Consider the following 24,397-nt stretch of genomic DNA (forward strand, 5'->3'; position numbering starts at 1 on the left):
CGACCGGAGAGTGGAGCTGTACAAGGGAGCGATGGTCCGCTCCTCCTCCAGCTCCCCCCACTGGTCGGAAGTTGGATCCTGGAGCTGACAGGAGGAAGGAGAGCGGGGCCTCCGGACCGGCAGAGTGGTAAGACTGGGGTTGTCTGGGTAGTGGGTACGTGTATGTCCTCTTATCTTCTCCGCAGTGGGCTGCCTCCTGCAGTGTCGCGTTGCCATAGCATTTTTCTCAAACATCCAGGGGGAGCATATGGGGAAAGAAATAAAAATTTAAGTGCAGACGTTTCTATAAAGTGGAATGATATAGTCTTGGCTCGTATAAATGTATTACTCACAAGATGTATGAGTTAATCAGGCAATTGGCAAATTGGGTTGCCACCCATCTGTGTCTGGACCCCCCTTGTTAGAGATACCGTCAGCAGGATGATGTATATATAATAGAGAGAGAACTACATAGTGCGATCAAAAAGGTACAACTTTATAATTTAAAAAACGGGTCAATAAAATGCGCACTTACAATGTGCCAGTAAAAATCATGCATGTATCTCACAAATGGAGAAAGTAGAAGCTCCCCGAACTGCTCACCGCCTCCCTCGGGTGTTTGGCTGGCTTTCTCTCACGAATCTGTGTGCTGGTTCAGAGCCTCCCTCACGGCGCCCATCCTGGAAGATGACGTCACGGCTGCAGGGTTGGTCAGCTACGGGTCGCGTTTGAGTCCAAAATTGGTACACTCTACGCGTTTCGCCCAGCTTGCTGTAGCTGTTGTCGGCTTCGTCAGGAGTGTGACGAAGCCGACAACAGCTACAGCAAGCTGGGCGAAACGCGTAGAGTGTACCAATTTTGGACTCAAACGCGACCCGTAGCTGACCAACCCTGCAGCCGTGACGTCATCTTCCTGGATGGGCGCCGTGAGGGAGGCTCTGAACCAGCACACAGATTCGTGAGAGAAAGCCAGCCAAACACCCGAGGGAGGCGGTGAGCAGTTCGGGGAGCTTCTACTTTCTCCATTTGTGAGATACATGCATGATTTTTACTGGCACATTGTAAGTGCGCATTTTATTGACCCGTTTTTTAAATTATAAAGTTGTACCTTTTTGATCGCACTATGTAGTTCTCTCTCTATTATATATACATCATCCTGCTGACGGTATCTCTAACAAGGGGGGTCCAGACACAGATGGGTGGCAACCCAATTTGCCAATTGCCTGATTAACTCATACATCTTGTGAGTAATACATTTATACGAGCCAAGACTATATCATTCCACTTTATAGAAACGTCTGCACTTAAATTTTTATTTCTTTCCCCATATGCTCCCCCTGGATGTTTGAGAAAAATACTTGAATCTTTGGAACCCGTGAAACAGGTCCCACCAGTGAGGTTTGAGCTGGGTGGTTGGACTTTAATCATCACACTTCACTTCTTATAGATTTATTCACAATTGTCACTATTTAATTGTTGTTTTGCGCCTTATATCACTTATTCCACAATATAGCGTTGCCATAGCATGGCAACATATGACGTGGGTTGCCATGGCAACGTGATATCACGTGACACTGTGACGTCATACTTCTGTGACACTGCTGGAGTAGGGCCGCTCATCTAGGTAAATTCCTCTTTTTTTTTTTTACAGGGGATGCCCGCTGGGAGCATGCCACCTTGGGCCCCACAATTATAAATAGTATAAATGAACACAAATTAATGAATACAAATACAAATACAACATTCTCTTGTACATTAAGAAACTTAATTAGTTACAAACCATAAAGTTACAGTTATCAGTGTTCAGTACAAAAAAATGCTAACTAATGGTGAGTGTTTGCTATGAAACTGATTCCCAACTAGATACAATTGTTTTAGAACCTTTCAGAGTTCTTCTTGTACTTCTTTAGAGCATAAAGTGATACAAACGTTCTCAATGTGTTTGTAATTTATTCTTACACTTCATCTGCACAAGAACAAGCATATATCTTCTAAGACTCAATCAAAGAATAATTAATTATGACACGAGCCATTTCACTATCACAGAAGTGCGATTCCCCTGATTTAATATGTTTTCTATGAAGAATCCAGTCGTTGAGATGTACCGTTTACATGTTTTTTATCAATTCAAAATAGAAAACAGGAATTACAAGATGGCGGCTGCACTGGTTTGGTTGAAATTTCTGGAAGATCTAAATTAGGATGGCAGGAAGGTAACCTCAACATTTCATCAGAATCTGTCAAGGCGTTTGGCCTGTAGATATAGAACGCACAAAGAAAAAAACAGTCAAACCCACACCCAAAGTATAGTTGATGTTTTCGTAGGACTTAAATAACATTGCGTTGTTATTTCGTATCATGAACCATAATGCTGCTTAGTGGACCTATGATAAATATGATTTAATCTCTAATTAGCTCATTACCATCTCATGAAAAAATAGTGCCAATCTTTGAACCAGAGTCAAACTGCATTAACGCCATGTTATTTGCTACTGTGTTCATTTGAGCGTAGGTTAACATTCACCAGGCTAACGCTGACAGCTTCTGAGCTAGAGGCACAATAAGGACCCACAGTTTCAGGGACACGTAACATTATTCGGTTTAAATTGTTTAATAACATATTATTTAATTCTGACTGCATATGCCCCTGAAACCAGGATTTTGACACCGTGCGATTAGCAGACTCATGTGCTTGTACCTCAGGTGATACTACAGTAAAGACCTGCTTATCCGTGTGTACAGTCATCAGTCTTGGGTCTCTGGCAGATATTGTGATCAGTGTACAGACTGATCAGTAAGTGTTGCTTAGAGCTGCTCCCAGAGGATTGAGTTGTGCCTAAAACATAGTTATTATTTTGCTGCTGGATATGAATTTGTCCTTGGTTCAGTTTGTTGATGACTTCAGATTGATTACTGTCTGACACTACCCAATTCGCACTTTTATTCCAACAGAGGGATCAGTAGTAGGTGGGGTATAAGGGAAGTACCACAGGCCCTGTGGGTCTGTGGGAACTGGACTGAAGAAGGGGCATTCCACCCCGAAACGTTGCCCCCCTCATCCCTTCAGATTACTCATGCTTTCTGGTGTTTTATACTCCCCAGTGTCTTCACCTCACCCTGTGTCCTCTCCCACCCTCTTTCCTCTCCTCACCTTCCTTGTCCTCTCCTCGTCCTCTCTCCCTCCCTTCCCTCCCTTTTCTTGTGTGTTCTCTTCCCAATGCCACCCCATCCCTCTTATTTTCAACCATTGTGTCATTTTGTATATACACATGGTCTAGTGTTGTTTGCAATGCATACATTGTAGGGCATCCCGCCTTTTGATATACAATATATTACTTTATTTTCTGGCATTAACCCTGGGATATGTGCCACCCTTGGACAAGAACTAATAAGGATGCCCCCCTCCCCCCAACAACAAAACTACCTCCCAAAAAGCCCGGTGTCTGCGGAGCTAAACCCCTTTAATTTCAGCTCCAGGAACCCCCTGATTTCTGAGATACTTACCAGCATCCCTATAGAGGTATCTCCTGATCAGGTTTTGCTATCCCATCACATAAGCCAACAGGAAGCAGTGATGTCAAAGCCGACTTCCTATTGGCCCATGTGACATGGGGCTTTAAACCTGAGTAGGAGATACCGGCACCCGCTAAGGAGGTAAGTATCTCATAAGGCAGGGACCACCCACAGCTGAAATTAATACGGTTCTGCTCCGGAGACCACCTGCTTCAATACTATCTATTAAAAAACAAAAAAAAACTGCCGTGCTGTTACACTTTCCATCTTACTGCCCCCTGAGACATGCCGCCCCTTGGCGATGCCTTACCTAAGGTATGCCTAGGGACAGGTCTGCCTGCAGTACAGGGTACTGAGTACAGGTTACACAGAGTCAGCGGAAGGATTTATTTCACTACACTTAAAAAACAAATAATTCAATGATGTTAAATCCAGATTACTGAAACACAATCTCTTTGTATCGGGGAAATCCCGACCAACATAATGAGGAAATTACCTGAATAAATAAAGACTCCTCTCAATTGTCGTTGTCTGCTCATTCATAAAGATAGGAGTAAACACAGGTTTGTTATATTGAGTAATTTATTGACCTCCGATACAGTATGACCATACAGGAAAGTCTACAACAAAAGACAGAAAAGCCCAATGCTACATCCAATATGACAAAAATACACAGGGAAATGCCTATATAGTCTCTTGAAAAAGGGTAATTTAGCTAAACCCTTTTGTTATAAGCCTGCAAGCCACATCAAGGCATGACCATTAGCAGGTCCCAACACTACGTGATTAAAATTCTCGCTTACCTCTATTTTGTGGGAGAATGACCACATTAGATCTGTCCAAACCCAGTAAAAAGAAAAAGACCTGCTAACTTTGAAAGGGGAGAGGGGCAAGCTTATGTGGTGGATTTTGGGGTTTCTTGAGCATGCTGGGATTTTGTGTGTTTATTAACATACAGGAAAGTCACCAGAGGCTTTGCAAGGGCAGGTCCCATGCAGGCTTATATAGAATAACAGAAGAACAATCCTAGGATTAGATGCGAGCACAGCTGCAAAAATGGGGCCAGCGCCAATGGAATAAATTTAAAAGATGTATTTATTGATGAACATAGTAACGGGGAACAAAAACACACTCTGACGCGTTTCAGGCAAACACCCTTTTTTGCCTGAAACGCGTCAGAGTGTGTTTTTGTTCCCCGTTACTATGTTCATCAATAAATACCTCTTTTAACTTTATTCCATTGGCGCTGGCCCCATTTTTGCAGCTGTGCTCGGCATCTAAACCTAGGATTGTTCTTCTGTTACGACTGACTGGCGTGATGCATGCAAACATACGAAGCCGCTGTATGTGAGTATTGTCTCTCCCCCATCATACAGGGGGAGTTGTTGACCAGTAACAGTGCCATTGTTGAGATATTCTGTCTGGTGGAGTACTGCACCAGATTGTTATATACTTATACAAGTATTTGTCTCCACCCTATGGACAGTCATAGCTTATTGAACTCTCACTTTATATGATTTGCACTGGGTCCAATACCTCACCCAGCATTATTTGGCTTCTTTTATACACTATCATGTGTGTTTTTTTTAAATATTAATATCAATTATGTTTCCACCACACTGAGCACTGCTACTTGGAACTTGTGTCTAAACTATCTATCTTATATAGAATAACGTTGTTTACTAGGCAAATTATAATGATGTGATGCATACTACATCTATCATTTTCAAGGTCCCTAAAAGCTAGTGAAAACTGGTTCCAAATAGCTCAGAGCAACAAGAGAATATTTCTTATCTCTATAATTCTGTACAACAACAGAATACATCTTATCACTATACTTCTGGGCGTTGAGCCACAGGCACAGCCTTGGAAATCTATTGTCAGCAAAACTCACCCGTACAAAAAAAACCACATTCTTTCACACAGAAATGGATACTGAGACACGATATGACAAACAAAATGGATTCTGAATTCTTCTCATAATTCTTCTCCAGAGACCCCCCCCTAGTCCATTTCAACATTCCACTCTTTTATACTTTTTAAAATCTTCAGTGAGAAATGTATAACTTTATTCTTGGAAAGTAAGGTATCCACCCCTAGTAGAGTGTTCCTTGGTGTAATCCATGGTCCAGTACCTCAATCCATTGGAGTCTCACCCACTCCATATCCATTCTCAATGGTTTTTCCTTCTCCTGACAGACATTTATTTGTTGTTGGATCACATCAGGAGGTTATTGTTGCATTGGAGGGGTTTCTGTCTTGTCCTCATATATAGCTTCTTGGAGGGGCCTAGAGGGAACAACTTGAGAGGTCATTTTGGTGATAATCCTTTAATGCAAGAGATAACAATGAATATGACGACAAAAACACATACACATATAACCAGTCCTTGCATCAGTGGTCCAAACCACGTGCCTAGTCCCAGCTATATGATACTTTCAAAGTGTTTTCCAGCTTTGACACTACTTAATACTTCTTTTATCTCTAGCATATCATGTGTAATATTAGCAGTATTGTCAGGTAAATAGGGGCAAAAATCCTCACCTATTAATGCACATACCACTCCTTTGGCAGCAAGTAAATAATCTAGGGACTTTCTATTTTGTAAGGTTATTCTTATTATTTCTTTATTGGTGAAAATTAATACTGAGTGCCACCATATGTGTTATATCCAGCAACACATATGTCTGCTATCAACAAATGGCCTAACAACCATAGGTATATTAGAATCTGGAACCTTATCATTTTCTTAAAATTTTCGTTTAGTTATCAGATAAAGAAAAATAACAACACAAGTAACCCCTAATAGTAACCCAACCAGGATCCACTGGTCTGTTTGGTAGCTTCCCGTTCAATGTCCGGCCAGATGTTAGTATCTAAAATGTTAAACATAGAAAAATAAAATTTAACTGTACAATAATTCAGCAGTAGTTTGAAGATTCAAAGTTCGTATTCTTTTGGTTCTTTGATAACTTGAGTAAATGGATCCTTTAGGCTCCAGTAGGAGCACTTTCAGGTTCTTGGATGTACAGGTAGGCTGTAACGCTTTGACCTGTGCATGGAGAGACTGCAAAAGCTGTGACTTGTATTCTGCAATTTACAACCATTTTCTAGGAATTATGCATCATAATCAATTTTCCTTTTTTTTTTTGTTCCCGATGGTCCTGCCTCAGCCTTATCCATATTGAAGATCAGCCTGTATTAAAAAATATTTAAACCAGTTAAGGATAAAAATTGAAATAAAAATAACACCATTTAAAAAATGATTTATTCAAGAAATATTATTATGAGTCAACCACAAACGTAAAGGCTTACCACTGCTTAGAGAATATGGCCCTGAGACTGTTATTAAATATAATGACGAGTTCATATTATTTATTGCTGCAGTTATTGTTATTATGGTTGATGATAATATTATCACACAGGAGAGCAATGTACAATGCACGTGAAATCCTTCACAATACATATTTATAGACAATTTTAAATGTAGACAAATTATGCAGTAAACAAATAGCATCAAAGTCAAACACAGAGAAATGGAAATCTATACCGCAAACCAATATGATGTTTAATGTATTCCTCAATTCTTCTACCATTGCATTTCATTAGAAAGTCTTACAACAATCCTGCTATAGAATTATAATTTTTTTTAATATGGCATTTTAGTAGGTATGCAAAACTCGAAGTCTCCGGGTCAACCCCGCAGAGGTGGCAAACCCTGGTTACACACATCAGATACCCCCATCGACTTTAATAGGATCACCCGCTTACACACAAGGCTAACCTCATAGACCTTAATGGATTCACCCTCTTAAAAAACAAACAAACAAAAAAGCATTCTCTGAAGTGCTTGAAGACTGGGGCAGGGAATGCAAGGATCCCTTTTTTGTCTGCAAATTGTAAATTTATAATAAAGCTGTGAGTGTGACCATTCTTCATCCAAGTCCTGTGAGGTTGTTTTAATGGTGGTGGTGTGCATGGCTGGGCATAAGGGCAATAGTGTCTGCAGTCAAGTTATTTTCACTGGCAAATATATTACAATTAAACATTAATGTGGAATACAATAAATGTATGTCTTTCTTCTCTTAAGCCACAAGAGACTTTCCCCCCCAAAATGAGAAACAACAAGGCAGAATGACAGCTCTCAGACCGAGACACATTAATGCACAAATACAATAAAATCAGTGTCACAAACCTGGCAGGGAGCTTGAAGCAGGGCGGCCGAAACCGGAGGCAAGTGAAGCAGAGAGGACTATAAGGTGGCGTCGAACTGGAGGACAGCCACAGAGGAGCGCGGACTTGTAGCTGGCTGCAGACAATGGAAATCAATGAAGACTTCTGGGTTGGGGGGGGCGGGGTGCACTCTGCGTGCCACGCTCTCCACCTCAGGCATCCTCTGCTACCCTGCTTCAATTTTCCTGTGCCGACATGAGTTAATGCGTGCGCGTCACTGCCGCCCAGCCCACCCACTTGGAGATTTGCCTGAACAACCCGTAGCCTGGAGACATACCAACAAAACCCGGAGAGGCGGCAACCCTGCTAGTACGCCGTGCACGCCGACTGGAACTGCAGGGCGGCAGACGGGAGAGCACACATCTGAAATTGTTCTTGCCAGGCAACAGCCACGTCCCATGAGCGGTTCAGCCAATGATGGCGACCGCTCACGGCCATGCTTCCACCACGCCTCCTGATCTCCTCTCCTGTCTCCTCTCCTGTCTCCTCTCTTGTCTCTTCTCCTTGACAAGCTTGACAAGGAGCTGTAACGGGGTGACGCTGCAGAGGATTTTACTGAAAGGGGGCACATGGTAAATCTCTAATTAGGGATGTCCCTGCACCCAGGTTTTTTAGGATACCCCAGTTTCCCAGTGTGTGTGTGTGTGTGTGTGTGTGTGTGTGTGTGTGTGTGTGTGTGTGTGTGTGTGTGTGTGTGTGTGTGTGTGTGTGTGTGTGTGTGTGTGTGTGTGTGTGTGTGTGTGTGTTGATTTGCTGTAAAATAGTTGTGGATACTTATTTTTCCAATAAATTAATTTGACAAACTCTGTGTTTCTGTCTGGTGAATTGATTCCTGGTGTGTTAGTCTTGGTCTCACGTGACAATAAAATATTACAATAAATAAGGCACCTGGCCCGGATGGCATACATTCAAGAGTTCTCAAGGAGTTAAGCTCAGTAATAGCCAAACCATTATATTTAATATTCAAGGACTCCATTTCCACAGGCTCATTACCACAAGATTGGCGTAAAGCAGCTGTGGTGCCTATATTTGAAAAGGGAGCTAGATCACAACCGGGAAATTACAGACCTGTAAGCCTGACTTTAATAGTAGGGAAACTACTTGAAGGTTTAATACGGGATAATATTCAGGAATACCTAATGGAAAACAAAATTATTAGTAATAGTCAGTATGGATTTATGAAGGATAGATCTTGCCAAACTAACCTTATTTGTTTCTTTGAGGAGGTAAGTAGGAATTTAGACCAGGGTAATGCAGTTGATGTGGTCTACTTAGATTTTGCAAAGACTTTTGATACGGTTTCACACAAGAGGTTGGTGTACAAAATAAAGAAAATTGGACTCAGTAATAATATATACACCTGGATTGAAAACTGGTTAAAGGACAGAAAACAGAGGGTTGTTATAAATGGAACTTTTTCAGGTTGGGCTAAAGTCGTGAGTGGAGTACCTCAGGGATCGGTACTGGGACCCCTGCTTTTTAACTTGTTTATTAATGACCTTGAGGTTGGGATCGAGAGCAAAGTCTGCATCTTTGCTGATGATACTAAAATGTGTAAGATAATAGAATCAGAGCAGGATGTAATTTCTTTTCAGAAGGACTTGGAGGGACTGGAAATGTGGGCAGGTAAATGGCAGATGAGGTTTAATACTGATAAATGTAAGGTTATACATTTGGGATGCAAGAATAAAAAGGCGACTTACAAATTAAATAGAGATATATTGGGGGAATCCTTGATGGAGAAGGTTTTAGGATTGCTTGTTGACTTCAGTCAACAATAGTGCCCAATGTCATGCAGTAGCTGAAAAGGCAAACAAGATCTTATCTTGCATCAAACGGGCAATGGATGGAAGGGAAGTAAACATAATTATGCCCCTTTACAAAGCACTAGTAAGACCACACCTTGAATATGGAGTACAATTTTGGGCACCAATCCTAAGAAAAGATATTATGGAACTAGAGAGAGTGCAGAGAAGAGCCACCAAATTAATAAAGGGGATGGACAATCTAACTTATGAGGAGAGGCTGGCTAAATTAGATTTATTTACATTAGAAAAGAGGCGTCTAACAGGGGATATGATAACTATTTACAAATATATTCGGGGACAATACAAGGAGCTTTCAAAAGAACTATTCATCCCAAGGGCAGTACAAAGGACTCGGGGCCATCCCTTAAGGTTGGAGGAAAGGAAATTTCACCAGCAACAAAGGAAAGGGTTCTTTACAGTAAGGGCAGTTAAAATGTGGAATTCATTACCCATGGAGACTGTGATGGCAGATACAATAGATTTGTTCAAAATAAGGCTGGACATCTTTTTAGATGGGAAAGGTATACAGGGATATACAAAATAAGTATACATGGGAAGGATGTTGATCCAGGGATTTATCCGATTGCCAAGTCAGGAAGGAATTAATTTTTCCCCTTAATGGGGTTTTTTGTTTGCCTTCCTCTGGAGCAATAAGTAAATATAAATATAGGATAAAGTATCTGTTGTCTAAATTTAGCATAGGTTGAACTTTATGGACCTATGTTTTTTTTCAACCTCATCTACTATGTAACTATGTAACTGTGTAATACTTTTAAAATATTACATTTGTAAATGTATTTACTGGTTACACACCAACAGAAAACATACAAAGGGATTTTCCCTTAACTTCTGAAAACACGGAACACAGACACAAACGAACATAATTCACACTTCTCTCATACACAGCCAGCCAACCAACTTAACAAAAAAACAACAACAAAACCTACTTTTAAAACTAATTTGCGCTCTAGTTAACTCTCGTGTCTGGAATGTGTTCTGCCTGTTATTTCTGTTCAGAACTGAAGTGAAAGGGAGCACCACTGTTCTGGGCTGCTATTGTTCACCCTGCTTCTGATTCTATCTCTCTACTCTTGAGGTGGAAATTTAAGGGGGGGGGAGAGAATGTCCATCTGGTTAAGGGAAACCATTGCCTCGCCAGTACGATAAGGACCCTTATTTTTTCAGTGACCGGGCTGATTAGAAAAATGACAAAGATCAAATGAGCTTCCCGCATTTGCCCTTTCTTTGTCTTCCTCTCTCTCCACGGACACCCAAACCCTCCTGTGCCCAGTGTTGATTAGTTTGTGTTTTAGTGGGGGTTTAAACCTTAAAATAAAAATAAACTTAATTGCGAGCAATTAATAATATTCTTATTTTTGTAAGAACTTGCAATTTATACTACCATAGGCACACAGGGATTACTCAAGCAAATAACCCTTTTAACATATTTATACCTGACAACCTAACAAAACGTCTTGGGGAAAACCTTATTTTCCCTACTTTGGACCTATACCTAGGGCGTGTTCCCCACTGAGATTCGCAATACTTGAGACAACCTGAGATTCTCAATCCCGGCGGGGAAGACCCCTCTTGGGAATCTGGTAAACATGTGGGACTATCCCGTTAAGTCCAGGGCACTTACCTTTTAAACCCCCACTTCGGCTTTTTAGACAAAAACAATCTATTGAGAACAAGGGGGGGCACCAATGGACTGTGACATTATCAGTGCTAGTCAGTATGCACTCATACTTGGTTAATCTGGCATTAGGCTTAGAATTAAAGTAAGGATTTGCAGCATTCTGGATAGGTGTGATTCTATCTCTTTCCTTTAGAGATTTGATTCCTCAAATATTTATTGGCAAAATTGTTATTTCTGCTTATTTACTTTATGCCCTTTTCAGCTAATGCATGCACCAAAATTAGAGAGTCCTTTTCCAAAAGTCTCTCTCTCTGTTACCCTGTTATCTTCTGTCACCATTGTTCATTAAAACGCTGTGGAAAAAGGGTTTAACTAAATAACCCTTATTCATGAGATCACTATTTTATTTTAGCCTAATTTTTTTTTTTTTTTCTATGTGTAAGACCTATCTTTTTACCAGCAGCAAACTTCTACAGGGAGGAGTGCGGTAATATGTACAGTCTTCCACAAATATTAGGCCAATCCTTTTCCTTGCTGCATACTCCATAAGGGCATTTTAATATAGTGTCACTGAAATGTCATAGGGGTAGGTTTATTGACTCATCTGCTTTATATAGCATTTCCATGGAGGTGTATTTTTCCTCCCTTCGGGAAAGAGCCCCTACCAATTTTCCAAATTGTACAGGTGACAGTCTGCACATCACCCTCCATGAGTAGGCGAATGTGTAAGGCTGACAGAAAGACATATATGTATGTTTTATTATATTCACACCAGGGAATTTGTGCACCAAAAGTGTACCTCTATAGTAAGGTAACTATGATACTGGCTGTAACCAGCTTTTAATTGCACTAGTCACAAAAGCATATGCTTTATTTAACCCCTTCAGGGATTTGTCACATTTTCACTAGTCCATGGGACAATAATTACATATAGTCAGTGTAGGTACCTGCAAACTCGGTTTTGCCTTGACGTTGGCAGCAGGCTTTTTAACGTATTCATGAGAACATTATTATATTTTAGCCTAATTGGTAGGAGCACAGGAATCGTTCTTTTTGTTTTTCATTATATTGAGTCATTTATTATTCTCCGATACATTATGACCATACAGGAAAGTCACCAGAGACTCTGCAAGGGGAGGTCCCAAGCAGGCTTATAAAGACTAACATTGTTTACTAGGCAGATTATAATGACGTGACGCATACATTCGGTGATCATGCGGGCTTCTCACTATACTACGTGTATCATTTTCAAGGTCCCTAAAAGCTAGAAAAAACTGGTTCCAAACAGCTCAGAACAACAACAGAATACTTCTTATCTCTATAATTCTGTACAACAACATAATACATCTAATCACTATACTTCTGGGCGTTGAGCCACAGGCACGGCCTTGGAAATCTACTGTCAGCGAAACTCATCCTTACAAACAAACACATTCTTTCACACAGAAATGGATACTGAGACACAACATGAATACTAACAGGGAATCCTCTTCGGGGAGGAAAATACAGCGGGCACGGCCGCGCAACAAATAGCAGAGGCTGGGCTGGGCATAGAAAATTCTTTATTGCATCATGGAAGTTAAAAAAGAGAGAGGGGAAGGCACCCCCCCGCAACTCTTACGCGTTTCACCCTGAGGGCTTTTTCAAAGAAAAATACATGACCCCAAAGACTTCTGGGTCATCCGCTTCTACCAAGTTAATAGTGACACAGGAACATAACTGGAAGTAACTATACCCACCGAGTCGAACTTCTTAATATATAGTCACACTGGCTCAGGAGTAGTCTTCTTTCAGAAACAATGATTCCCTAAACCGAGGGTGGCCACTCCAGTCCTCAACGGCCACCAACAGGTCAGCTTTTCAAGATATCCCTGCTTCAGCACAGGTAATGCAATGTTTGACTGAGCGACTGATTAAGCCACCTGTGCTGAACCAGGGATATCCTGAAAAGCTGACATGTTGGGAGCATGAGGACTGGAGTTGAGCACCCCTGCAGTAGCTAATCACCTATCACTACCACAATGAGAGGAAGGATAGCAAATACAGTAGTACTCATCAGGGACCTTAATCCACATTTGTTCTGCTATGCGGTTTTTGTTTTTTAACTCAAACTTTATTGAAAGCATTTAAAGGGAATATGGATGAGAGCAGAAAATAGTAAGGGGAGTGGGAAAAGAAATATTCCATCAACAACATACATCTCCGCGGGTTCAAATGGGTACATTCAGGATTTACATCTTAGAATTTTTTTTATCAAAAAAGTAGTATAATATATTCAATAATAATAAATATACAATATAGTGAGGAACAAGGTAGAGGTTAAAGAGGCATCCAAGTGCTTTTCTTGCAACATTTATTTTTTTACATGGGATTGAATCAGGGGTTCTCCAGAGCTGAACCCCATTTACTTAAGCTCCGGGGACCCCTGCTTCCAGAGATACAGACATCAGAAGGATTGTGCCGGCATCTCTCTGCTTTTTAAATCTCATCATCACGTGGTCCAATAGCAAGCCGCACCGGATGATGTCTTAGCAATTGCACAACTTTTGCCTGGACACAATAAACTCTGAAACCCCACATATTTGCAAAGGACAAAAAAAACCTAAGCAACATTTTTATACGACGAGAAAAGCAATGGCAAAATCTGGGGAGAGTCATAGAGCAGTAGAGGAGATCACAACAGACCTACTGTAACTTTATAAAAAGGAACAGGTTGGAGGGCGCATGCGTGGCGGGCCAACAAGATGACTGCCTAATACAGAGCTCTTCCTCCAATCAACGGGCAGAATAAAAACAGTTGATCGCTGGTCTGGGCAGAGAGCCAAACTGCTGACATCAGCTGCGGACGAATCAGGGAGAGGAAACAGGCAACCACAGCAGAATCAAAGTTCTTTGGGGGGAAAATAACGCTGCGGAAACAGCAGGATCCCCAAGGTGGCGGCCACACAGGACTCCCTTCAGGATCAGAGGGAGAGGCAGAGGCTGAAGCAGATGCTGAAGCAGTGGCTGCAGAAGGTATGGATGAAAGTACCACACCCACTACAAAAAGGTAATCTTGACAACTTACCGAAATGTATGTTACAAAAGATGCAAACAGAAATGACCAAAGTAGTGTCGGAACTGAGAAGAGATTTGCATGGACTGGGCAACAGAATTGACTGTCTAGAAGGGGTAGCCGATGAGCTGATATCAGCCCAAAACGTTGTGACATCACGTAGCGTCCTGTTGTCATGGCAACACGGCGTCATTTGACGCTGCGTGGCCATTTTCACGGGAGCTGGAGAGGGAGACACAGGACTTGCATAAGAATGCCGGGAGACGCTGTACCACGCCGATGCAGCCGCCACTGCTAAGTCTGGACAGTGGGAGGGGGGTGAGAGAAGTAGGGGGGTGAAAAAAAATTGGGGGGGGGGCCAGTGCATTTTTTCAGGCAAGCAACATTTTTGACAGTTTGTTGAGCCCTGACGATAGCAATAGAATTACATAAAATATTACAGTACAATTTGATTTAACTAAATGACCCATGCTTATGAAAACAAAAAACATGTAGAAATGAACAAAATAATTTGCTATATTAGATGTGCATAGGAGGTTCTTTGTTTACTGCTGTAAATTGGAGGTCACTTTCCGAGTGGGGAACTATTAAATGTATGTAGCCAAGTCCCCCTCTTACCTCCGGGCTGCGTGAGGGGGATGGCTGCCGAGATGGCTCCGGTGGGGATTGCAGTGGTGCAGGGAATTGTGAGTCGGCGAGCATGTCGCGGGCGTTCCGCCAAGGGCGCTGCCATCTTGCCTAAATGCTGCGCATGCGTCGTAGCAGCTTGCGCATGCGCAGATGGTATTTACAGTTGCGGCAGCCATCTTGCTACACCCCGTGCATGCGCAGGATCCATTATAACGGTGGCCATTACACCCATAGTTCTGTAAGGGAACTACAAGTCCATGAGCCTCTTGGAGTAGAGACACATTGCCCACAGTAGCCAATAGGGCTCTCGGATTTCCCTGCAACATGCCTGGCGCAATCAGCGGGCCATGCTAGTTGGAAGAGGAACCTCAATGGAGCAGGTAGTGTCCAGGGAGCAGGGTTCCCTGCACTGGGCTAGGTCTCCCCCCCTTAGGCCCTGACTCACAATAGGTTGTGGCTGCTACAGGGAAAGCCCATAGCTAGGGACCTTTCCCCAGTAGCTGCTTATAGTCAGGTATAGCACTGGTGAGACGCCACGCAGTGACTGTGGTCTGTGGTCTGGGACCAGACCATTTCCATTGTAAGACACTCTTTATGGTGATACCATCCAGCGGGAATTCACCCCACGTGGAGATGGACAACATTGCGGACAACAAAAACATTGGATCAGACGGCTCCCCCTTGTAAATCTGCAGTACACGGGAGCTGGATCAACCTGGCAGTTACCACAACAAGTTCACCAACACTCCACGGGATAGCGCTATCTCCTTCACTTGTGGGTGGACTCTGACGGGGGGAGAAGGACATCAGTGTAATGGTGATATTCGGGGACACTCACTGGTGGTTCTAGGTTGGGCCTATTATACTGTGTGATACAGGGTAATGTTTATTGGGTGTTCAGTAAAGGTTGTTATTAAATACCTGAGTGTGTGTATTATTGGTATTGTTCCTGTAAGGGGCCTATCCCACCACGTTGGGATCCCATACAGGTGGAGATGCTGCACCAAGACAGACCAGATATCACCCCAAGCTCCCAGTGGCGGAGGCTCATGCCTCCTGGTTGCCAGACAGGTAATAGCAGTACCGGTAGTTCCTTCCCAGGTACAGGAGAACAAGGGCTACATGTATAAATATATAATAATGTGGGTATGGTGCATGTCTAATGCTAAAATTACATTAACAGACCAATAGATATGGACCCACCATAAAGGCCTTCATAATAGGATCCTAGCTTTACCGCTGGCAAATGGTGTTGGACCTTGGTTTCATGCCAGTCTGCTTGGAGAGGGCTGGGTTGTTTTCTTCCTGTAATCTGTAAGGGGTGTTTCTCTCCTCAAGGTTATTTTTTATCATATGCAAATAGCCTCTTGTGTTGTGTTGAGCATGCAATTGTACCCTTTATAAACAGTGTCCTGGACTAGTTAAACTGGGTTCCATTCTGTGGATGAAAGAAGCAGGTAAGTGTCTTCAGACATGGAATGAAAGCAACATTTGGCATAGCCGACTAGAACAGAGATTGCAGTGAGATTCCCATTTATTTTGATTATTTCCCAAAGTCTCTTAGCTATTCAGCTTTTGCAAATAATGGTGCAAACGAGCAGGCTTTTGAAAGTAAAATAGTCCTGATTTTTTGCAGCTGGGAGACTTTGATAAATGTAATAAAGAGAGAAATATTCAGGCACTTTCACTAATGTTATGCTTTTGGTTCTAAATATGGGTTGTTCTTTGGGTTTCGGGTTTCCCAGAATTCAACTGGGTTTTGGATTTGTAGAACCTTTGCCGCTGGGAGACTTTGATAAATAATGCCCTGAATTTATACCTGAAGTAACAATAGAGATTATGGGGGTTATTTACTATCGTCTCCCGGCTGCAAAACTGGGACAGCGAAGAATTGCAACAGATTTAGCAAACAAAACCTCCTACTGCTTAATGGGATTCGTTTGCCTACTTTGCTACCGGGAGACTTTAGTTAATAGACCCCAATGTATCAAAGGGATCTGTTTAGCAAAGTCTCTCTGGTGCAGTATTTCCCCCGTTTTCGCATCTGGGAGACAGAGCCCTTTGCCACAGAACCGCACGTGTGTATTGTGGTTATAAACTCTCTGACACACGCACCTTCTATATTCAAATCTAACTTTCCCAACCCCCGGAATGTTTCCCCACCACAGTGATTAGAGGAACAAATAACATCAGGGAGACTAGTTACTAATGTCTCCCGGCTGCAAAACCAGTGCCAGAAACAGAGCCAAATTCATCAAACAAGAGGAATCCCAGGGAAAGCAATGGGGAGTTTGCAGTTTGTTAATTCTGGTGCAATCCTTTTGCAGACTTTGCCTCAGTTTTGCAGCCAGGAGATTTTAGAAAGTAGCCCCGGATTTTTTAAGTGACTTTTGCCCATTACAATGAATGGGAGCTCCTGTATTTATCAATGTCTTCCAGTTGCAATGCTAGGGTAGAAAGTGGGTAAAACCTAGCTGTATCACAGACAAAGTTTCCTCTTTAGTGAATCTTTAGTTTTGCAGCATTGATGCTTTGGAAAATGACTCCCATTCATTTGTGTAGCTGATAAAATGCTGCTGCTGCTGCTTCGTGGGGCTCACTGGAGCAGAACGTTGGCGGCAGCCGGTTCAGTTTGGGGTTGGTGTTGGGATAGACTGTATTGTATGGGAACGATCCTGGGGCTTTGAAAAGCTCATGTGCGCCAACATCTATACAAAAATGTTCATGCTGGTCCAAGCAATGGTTTCACTACCTGCAAAATACATTTTTAGACAAACATTATACGTTTATTGCAAACTCGTAATCGCCGTTCGTTTGTACGAGACATGAGCCGGGAGTTTAAGGATGACAGTGGGAATGTAACTTTCCTGTGAGGGGGCTTTTGTTTTAAAGTAAACAGGGGACCAATAAATAGCACAAGATTTATTAAAGAAAAAAAAACTGAGAGTAATAGGATTATTGTTCTTTTATCCTTTTTGCTTTGCTCCAGTATTGCATCGGTGTTTGTTGATACATTAAGCCCTCGGTAAGTAGGAAGGACATACAGAGATAGTAGTGTCAGCCCTCGGAGATACTTACCTCCTTAGGGGGTGCCGGTAACTCCACTCAGTTTAAATGTCACGCAGGTCCATCTGGAGCTGCTATTCTTCTGAGGTTAGTATCTTGGGAAGCAGGTGGTTCCTGGAGCTGACATTAACGCGGTTCACCTCCAGAGACCCCCTGATTCAAATTCAAATATATATACAACAAAAAATTATCACCAGTCACCGAGAGTGTTGCTTTAAATCCTTTGCATCTCAATGTCTCAACCTGCACTATTCTGTGTTTTCCTCGATATATACAGGTTTCTGTTTATCTAGGTCAGTTTATGGAAGTTTTGTATCACAGATTTTTGGGTTCATCCATTAGAATCTCGTTACATTTAAGAAACATCTTAATAAAGTTTCCTTAAATGTGATTCAGGTTGAGAAAACTGGTGCTTCAAGAGTTAATTCTATCCATTTAATTTAATGAATAATCCGCAGCTGGACTCATAGCCAGGGAAGGGGGGGAGGGGAGGGGGAAACTAGCATCTACTGTTGCTAATGGCCCACACACATATTAAGGTACAATATACATGTCCCACACATGAATCATAAGAGAGAAAACAGCGCTGAGGTAACTCACTTAGTGGGTGTCCATATGTCATGTCCAAATGAAGTCCTTAGCGTTGATCAGATGGCGTGCAGATTCTTCCACAGGGATGGAAGTATGAAAAAATCGAAACAAGGCACAGCCAAAAATGTGTAAGGAGGAGGCTCACAACAATAACAGTAAATTAGTTGTTTTGGATCACATAGGACCCTCGATACAAAAATAACGCACCTACGTGTTTTGGGTTAATCAAAGTGATAAAGGGCGTGCTAGCCTGAAACGCGTAGGTGAGTTATTTTTGTATCGAGGGTCCTATGTGATCCAATAAAACTGATTTAATTTTATGCAAACGAATATAAGTGCGCAACTATATACCTCTAGTGTAGAATAATCCGTTTAACCCATTAACCACCTTTGTGATACAATAGTTGAAAAAACAACCTCTTTAATGAAGATAGGCGTCTGCAGCTATAGTGATAGGGATGAGAACACCCCTAGAGCAACTGAAATACAAAGAAAACACAAGCGCAGACGCACATGGTGAAGTATGTAAAATAAATATATATATATTGTTAGGGTAAGATATCTGCGTACATCAGATTAAAAAGTACTCAGCATTTCATGTACAATGACATGGGTTACCCGACGTTACACAGCCACCGCTGGATCGAAGGATATCCACTTGGAAAGATCTTTGCCTGGGAGCACACTGTCACGGCACTTGGAGAAAACCCTCCGCTCGTCTCCAGGGTCCAGGTAAGGAACTCTTGCAGGTCAGGGCCGTCGAAACCGCCGCTCCGCCCGGCTCACTGCCGATGGGACGCCCTCAGGGATCAGAGGTTTTGGAAACCGCCGCCAGGCTGGTTCGTCAAGTGTCCCGTATGTGATTCACGACCAGCCGCAAAGTGAGGATGGCCGTAATGTGAAATATCGCATCACTTCGGTAATGCCAGATTCCACAAAGTTTTGAAAGACTCAAAATAATATCAGCACGCAGATTATGAACAAGATAGTCATAAGGGCTTATAACATCTATCCAACGCGTTTCCAATGCCCTGATGAAGTAGGTTACGCTACGACACGCGTTGGATAGATGTTATAAGCCCTTATGACTATCTTGTTCATAATCTGCGTGCTGATATTATTTTGAGTCTTTCAAAACTTTGTGGAATCTGGCATTACCGAAGTGACGCGATATTTCACATTACGGCCATCCTCACTTTACGGCCATCCTCACTTTGCGGCTGGTCATGAATCACATACGGGACACTTGACGAACCAGCCTGGTGGCGGTTTCTAAAACCTCTGATCCCTGAGGGCGTCCCATCGGCAGTGAGCCGGGCAGAGCGGCGGTTTCGACGGCCCTGACCTGCAAGAGTTCCTTACCTACACCCTGGAGACGAGCGGAGGGTTTTCTCCAAGTGCCGTGGCGGTGTGCTCCCAGGCAAAGATCTTTCCAAGTGAACATCCTTCGATCCAGCGGTGGCTGTGTAACGTCGGGTAACCCATGTCATTGTACATGAAATGCTGAATACTTTTGAATCTGATGTACGCAGATATCTTACCCTAACAATATATATATATTTATTTTACATACTTCACCATGTGCGTCTGCGCTTGTGTTGTCTTTGTATTTCAGTTGATTTAATTTTATGGTTGTGAGCTTCCTCCTTCACATTTTTGGCAGTGCTCTGCCTTGTTCTATTTTTGCATAAATGTGATTCATACAGTATGTGTCGGGCGGATCGTTTTTTTTCTGCCACTATTTTTATTTCAGAGCTAGGGAAAGGAAAAGAGAGAAACCATTAGCATCTCTCTTAACTCAGGGGTGGCCAACTCCAATCATCAAGGGCCATCAGCCAACGACTGAGCCACTGATTGAGCCATCTGTGCTGAAGCAGGAATACCCTGAACACCTGACCTGTTAGTGCACTTGAGGACTGGAGTTGGCCACTCCTTTCTTAACTCCTTCTAGCTTCTCTTGTTAACACTCCCCAAATACCATGGCAGAGCAAAAAGGGCAAAAGAAGAGCAATATTTCTTGTCTTTCCTCCTCAGCCTGTATGTTCTACTCACGTCTTCCTTGCTCAGATAATGCTATCTACACCGATCACATCGATCTTTGGTCCAGATACATTGATGATGATCCTCCGCTGCTTTGGAAGTGTACTGTGGATCTACTCAGGCAATTCATCAATAAATTGAACTGTAACAACCATAATTTAAAACTTATGTTTGATGTTCATAAAAAACAGATCAATTTTCTTGATCTTACAATTACTAAACAAGACGACGGCAAATTGGAGACGACTATCTGTAGTAAGCCTACATCAATTAATAGCCTAATGATGGCAGACAGCCATCATCCCACATATATGGTTAACAGTATCACTAGAGGCCAAATTTTGGTCTTAGATGAAATTGTTCAACTTAGATTGAGTTTAAGACACAAGCGGCGGACATGAACAGTCATTTCCTTGAAACGGGATACAAGACAAATGTTATTAAAAAAGCTTATCTGAGAGCATTACATACCCCTAGATCTACACTCTTGAGTAATAACCAATGCGTAAATGACCCCATCACTGATACTATTCGTTTTATTGGTACTTTTAATAGCCAATGGAGATCAATCCGCCAAATTTTTCAGAAACGCTGGCATGTCCTCCTACAAGATAATGACTTCTCACACGTCCTTCAGTCTATCCCTAATATGGTATGCCATCGATCACGCAATATTAGGGATAGACTGGTACATAGTCATTTTCAATCAAGAACAACAAGGGCGGCCTGGCCCTAAACCGTGCGGGTCATATGCATGCGGAGGCTGCAAGCCTGTTCATTCATCAAGATAACTAAAGAATTCGCTGAGTGACCTATAAAATAAAAAAGCTTTATTAAGCCAATGACTGAGCCACTGATTGAGCCATCTGTGCTGAAGCAGGAGTGCCCTGAACACCTGACCTGTTAGTGCCCTTGAGGACTGGAGTTGGCCTCTCCTTTCTTAACTCTTTCTAGCTTCTCTTATTAACACTCCCCAAATACAATGGCAATGCAAAAAGGGCAAAAGAAGAGCAATATTTCTTGTCTTTCCTCCTCAGCCTGTATGTCCTACTCACGTCTTCCTTGCTCAGATAATACTATCTACACCGATCACATCGATCTTTGGTCCAGATACATTGATGATGATCCGCTGCTTTGGAAGTGTACTGTGGATCTACTCAGGCAATTCATCAATAAATTGAACTGTAACAACCATAATTTAAAACTTATGTTTGATGTTCTTAAAAAACAGATCAATTTTCTTGATCTTACAATTACTAAACAAGATGACGGCAAATTGGAGACGACTATCTGTAGTAAGCCTACATCAATTAATAGCCTAATGATGGCAGACAGCCATCATCCCACATATATGGTTAACAGTATCACTAGAGGCCAATTTTTGGTCTTAGATGAAATTGTTCAACTTTGATTGAGTTTAAGACACAAGCGGCGGACATGACCAGTCATTTCCTCAAAAGGGGATACAAGACAAATGTTATTAAAAAAGCTTATCTGAGAGCATTACATACCCCTAGATCTACACTCTTGAGTAATAACCAATGCGTAAATGACCCCATCACTGATACTATTTGTTTTCTTGGTACTTTTAATAGCCGATGGGGATCAATCCGCCAAATTTTTCAGAAATGCTGGCATGTCCTCCTACAAGATAATGACTTCTCACACGTTCTTCAGTCTATCCCTAATATGATATGCCATCGATCACGCAATATTAGGGATAGACTGGTACATAGTAATTTTCAATCAAGAACAACAAGGGCGGCTTGGCCCTAAACCGTGCGGGTCATATGCATGCGGACGCTGCAAGCCTGTTCATTCATCAAGATAACTAAAGAATTCGCTGAGTGACCTACAAAATAAAAAAGCTTTATTCATTGTCTTTCAACAGGAGTGGTGTATCGCATTTCATGTCAATGTGGTAAACTATATGTAGGGGAGACCCACAGACAATTAAATGTCAGGATATTGGAGAAGCTTGGCTCTGTCCATAACAAACGTGACAGACCAATTGCCAGACATGTGAATGAGATGCACCAGGGAGATACTGCAGTTCTTCAATTCATGAGCATTGAACATATATCTTGAGGTCCCCATAAGGGGAATTGGGATCGTAAGTTATTACAGTGTGAGTGCAGATGGATTCCTACTCTGAAAGTACTCACTCCTCATGGCCTCAATGAGGGTTTTATTTACTCCTCATTTCTTTAGGGATGTCGTGAGATTTATTATCACCTGAATATCACCTTGTATGCCATTGGTTAATATTACCTACACATTTAATAATATGTTCGTTAGATATACATGTTATTACACTGTTATAATAAACACACTAGCACTGCACTATATATTGTATATTAACACTGCTAGCACATTTTTATTAATTTTTTCTCTTTTGGGGTCAGAGGTATCCAGGTATATTTGTGTAAATTAATTTTTAGAGTATCCGTTTTGACCTTTTTAGGGCGGACCCAATAGGTTAGCACAATCCTACACTTATGCATAATAATGATTATTTAATAGGATTTTTTTACACATTATTATCACTATTATTCCTTTGGCATATTTTGTGGTTTACTTCATTACATTATAATAGGGTATACATCTCGTTTTTCCATATTACCCTGTTCCTCCATATTGCAGATTGCAGAATCTCAGGATTACTCAATTTAACTCCATTAGACAGTAGGTTACACATCAATCTTACCTGATTTGTATGCATATTTTGGAGTTATACGTCAAGTACAGTATTATGTGTTAATGTACACTCATTAACAAATATGCATTTATCATGTATATGGACAGAAGTAATAATACGTCTGGATAATAACGAAACAATCAATCAATAAACAGACTTCGGCATTTTTGTTTGTTCTTTATTCAAGTACGATACGGGCTGACTCTTTTTTCCTGGTCCGTCCATTTAATGATGACTCGTGTGAGAATAGGGAGTTACTTACCTCTCTGCTCGATCCTCCCATAACAGGATAGGCTGCTTATGCTTGCACCTCCTACAAGATGGAGAATATTACAGCGCTCCCTTCCCAGAATATAGGGGTAGCACCCCTGTCCTGGCTAGTTCATACAATCACACAGTAGCAAAAATACAACAATACAAAAATAGTACAAAATAGATTAAAGTAGTGATACTAGCCCTTCGTAGATTTGGCAGCTCAACCAGGATAAGATCATCCCTTAATCCTCAAACGTTAGAGGAAATGGTGGAGGTGGTGAGCGCACATGTGAAATGGGTATACAAAAAATATAGTACAGTGTCAGTCAGGCAATGTTTAGATAAACCACACAACAATTCAAGACTATAGCAGTCCTGTTGTGAGTGGACCTCACTCAGGGATCAGAGGATGGGGGTGGGTATATAACACTATAAATATATACTCACATGGCCATGTGAGCCCATGTGTGAGCCCCTCCAGTGACAAGATATCTTCTTTATTCAATCAAATTACTCAGGAGCATTACACCTAAGGCCGAGGCCATTGTGCCCAGAGCGAGCGTGCCCGCGAGCGCGTGATGTCACGCTCACCTGTAGCTGGAGCGTTTCCACAGTTACAGGTTTGCGTGACAGGGGGCGTGCCGGGAAGCATTCCCGTGACATCACGTGCACGGTTCGCCCTCATTGGTTGAACCATGCATGTGACCCAGTTGTCGCGCTTCAAAATGAAATTTATTTGATTTCACGCGCCCCGCGCCCCCCTCACATTGTCCGCGATCTTTGCCTTACGGCATTTTGATCGTGCCGCTCGCACGGTCGTGGCCTAATTGAAGTGAAACTGGTTTTGTAAGTGAGAAGTACCTTCCATAGTAAGCACTTGCTATAATTAT

The 24,397-nt window shown here is 42.0% G+C and overlaps 3 protein-coding genes across 6 annotated transcripts in view; all 3 read left to right on the top strand.

The window, feature by feature from the left end:
* LOC142497805 (IgGFc-binding protein-like) overlaps positions 1-24,397 on the top strand; it is a 362,065-nt gene that overhangs the window by 67,902 nt on the left and 269,766 nt on the right. The gene's annotated exons all lie outside the window — the stretch shown is intronic.
* Positions 1-24,397, top strand: part of LOC142497809 (IgGFc-binding protein-like) — a 140,073-nt gene that overhangs the window by 56,534 nt on the left and 59,142 nt on the right. The window lies entirely within an intron of this gene.
* LOC142497803 (IgGFc-binding protein-like) overlaps positions 16,219-24,397 on the top strand; it is a 22,417-nt gene continuing 14,238 nt past the window's right edge. For all 4 annotated transcript variants that reach the window (XM_075606147.1, XM_075606146.1, XM_075606145.1 and 1 more), the window contains exon 1: positions 16,219-16,314. In XM_075606147.1, coding sequence (XP_075462262.1) covers positions 16,302-16,314 — 13 coding nt within the window. In that variant the 5' untranslated portion in view covers positions 16,219-16,301. The remainder of the gene's footprint in view (positions 16,315-24,397) is intronic.

The sequence above is a fragment of the Ascaphus truei genome, chromosome 6 (assembly GCF_040206685.1).
Source record: "Ascaphus truei isolate aAscTru1 chromosome 6, aAscTru1.hap1, whole genome shotgun sequence".
Lineage (NCBI taxonomy): Eukaryota > Metazoa > Chordata > Amphibia > Anura > Ascaphidae > Ascaphus > Ascaphus truei.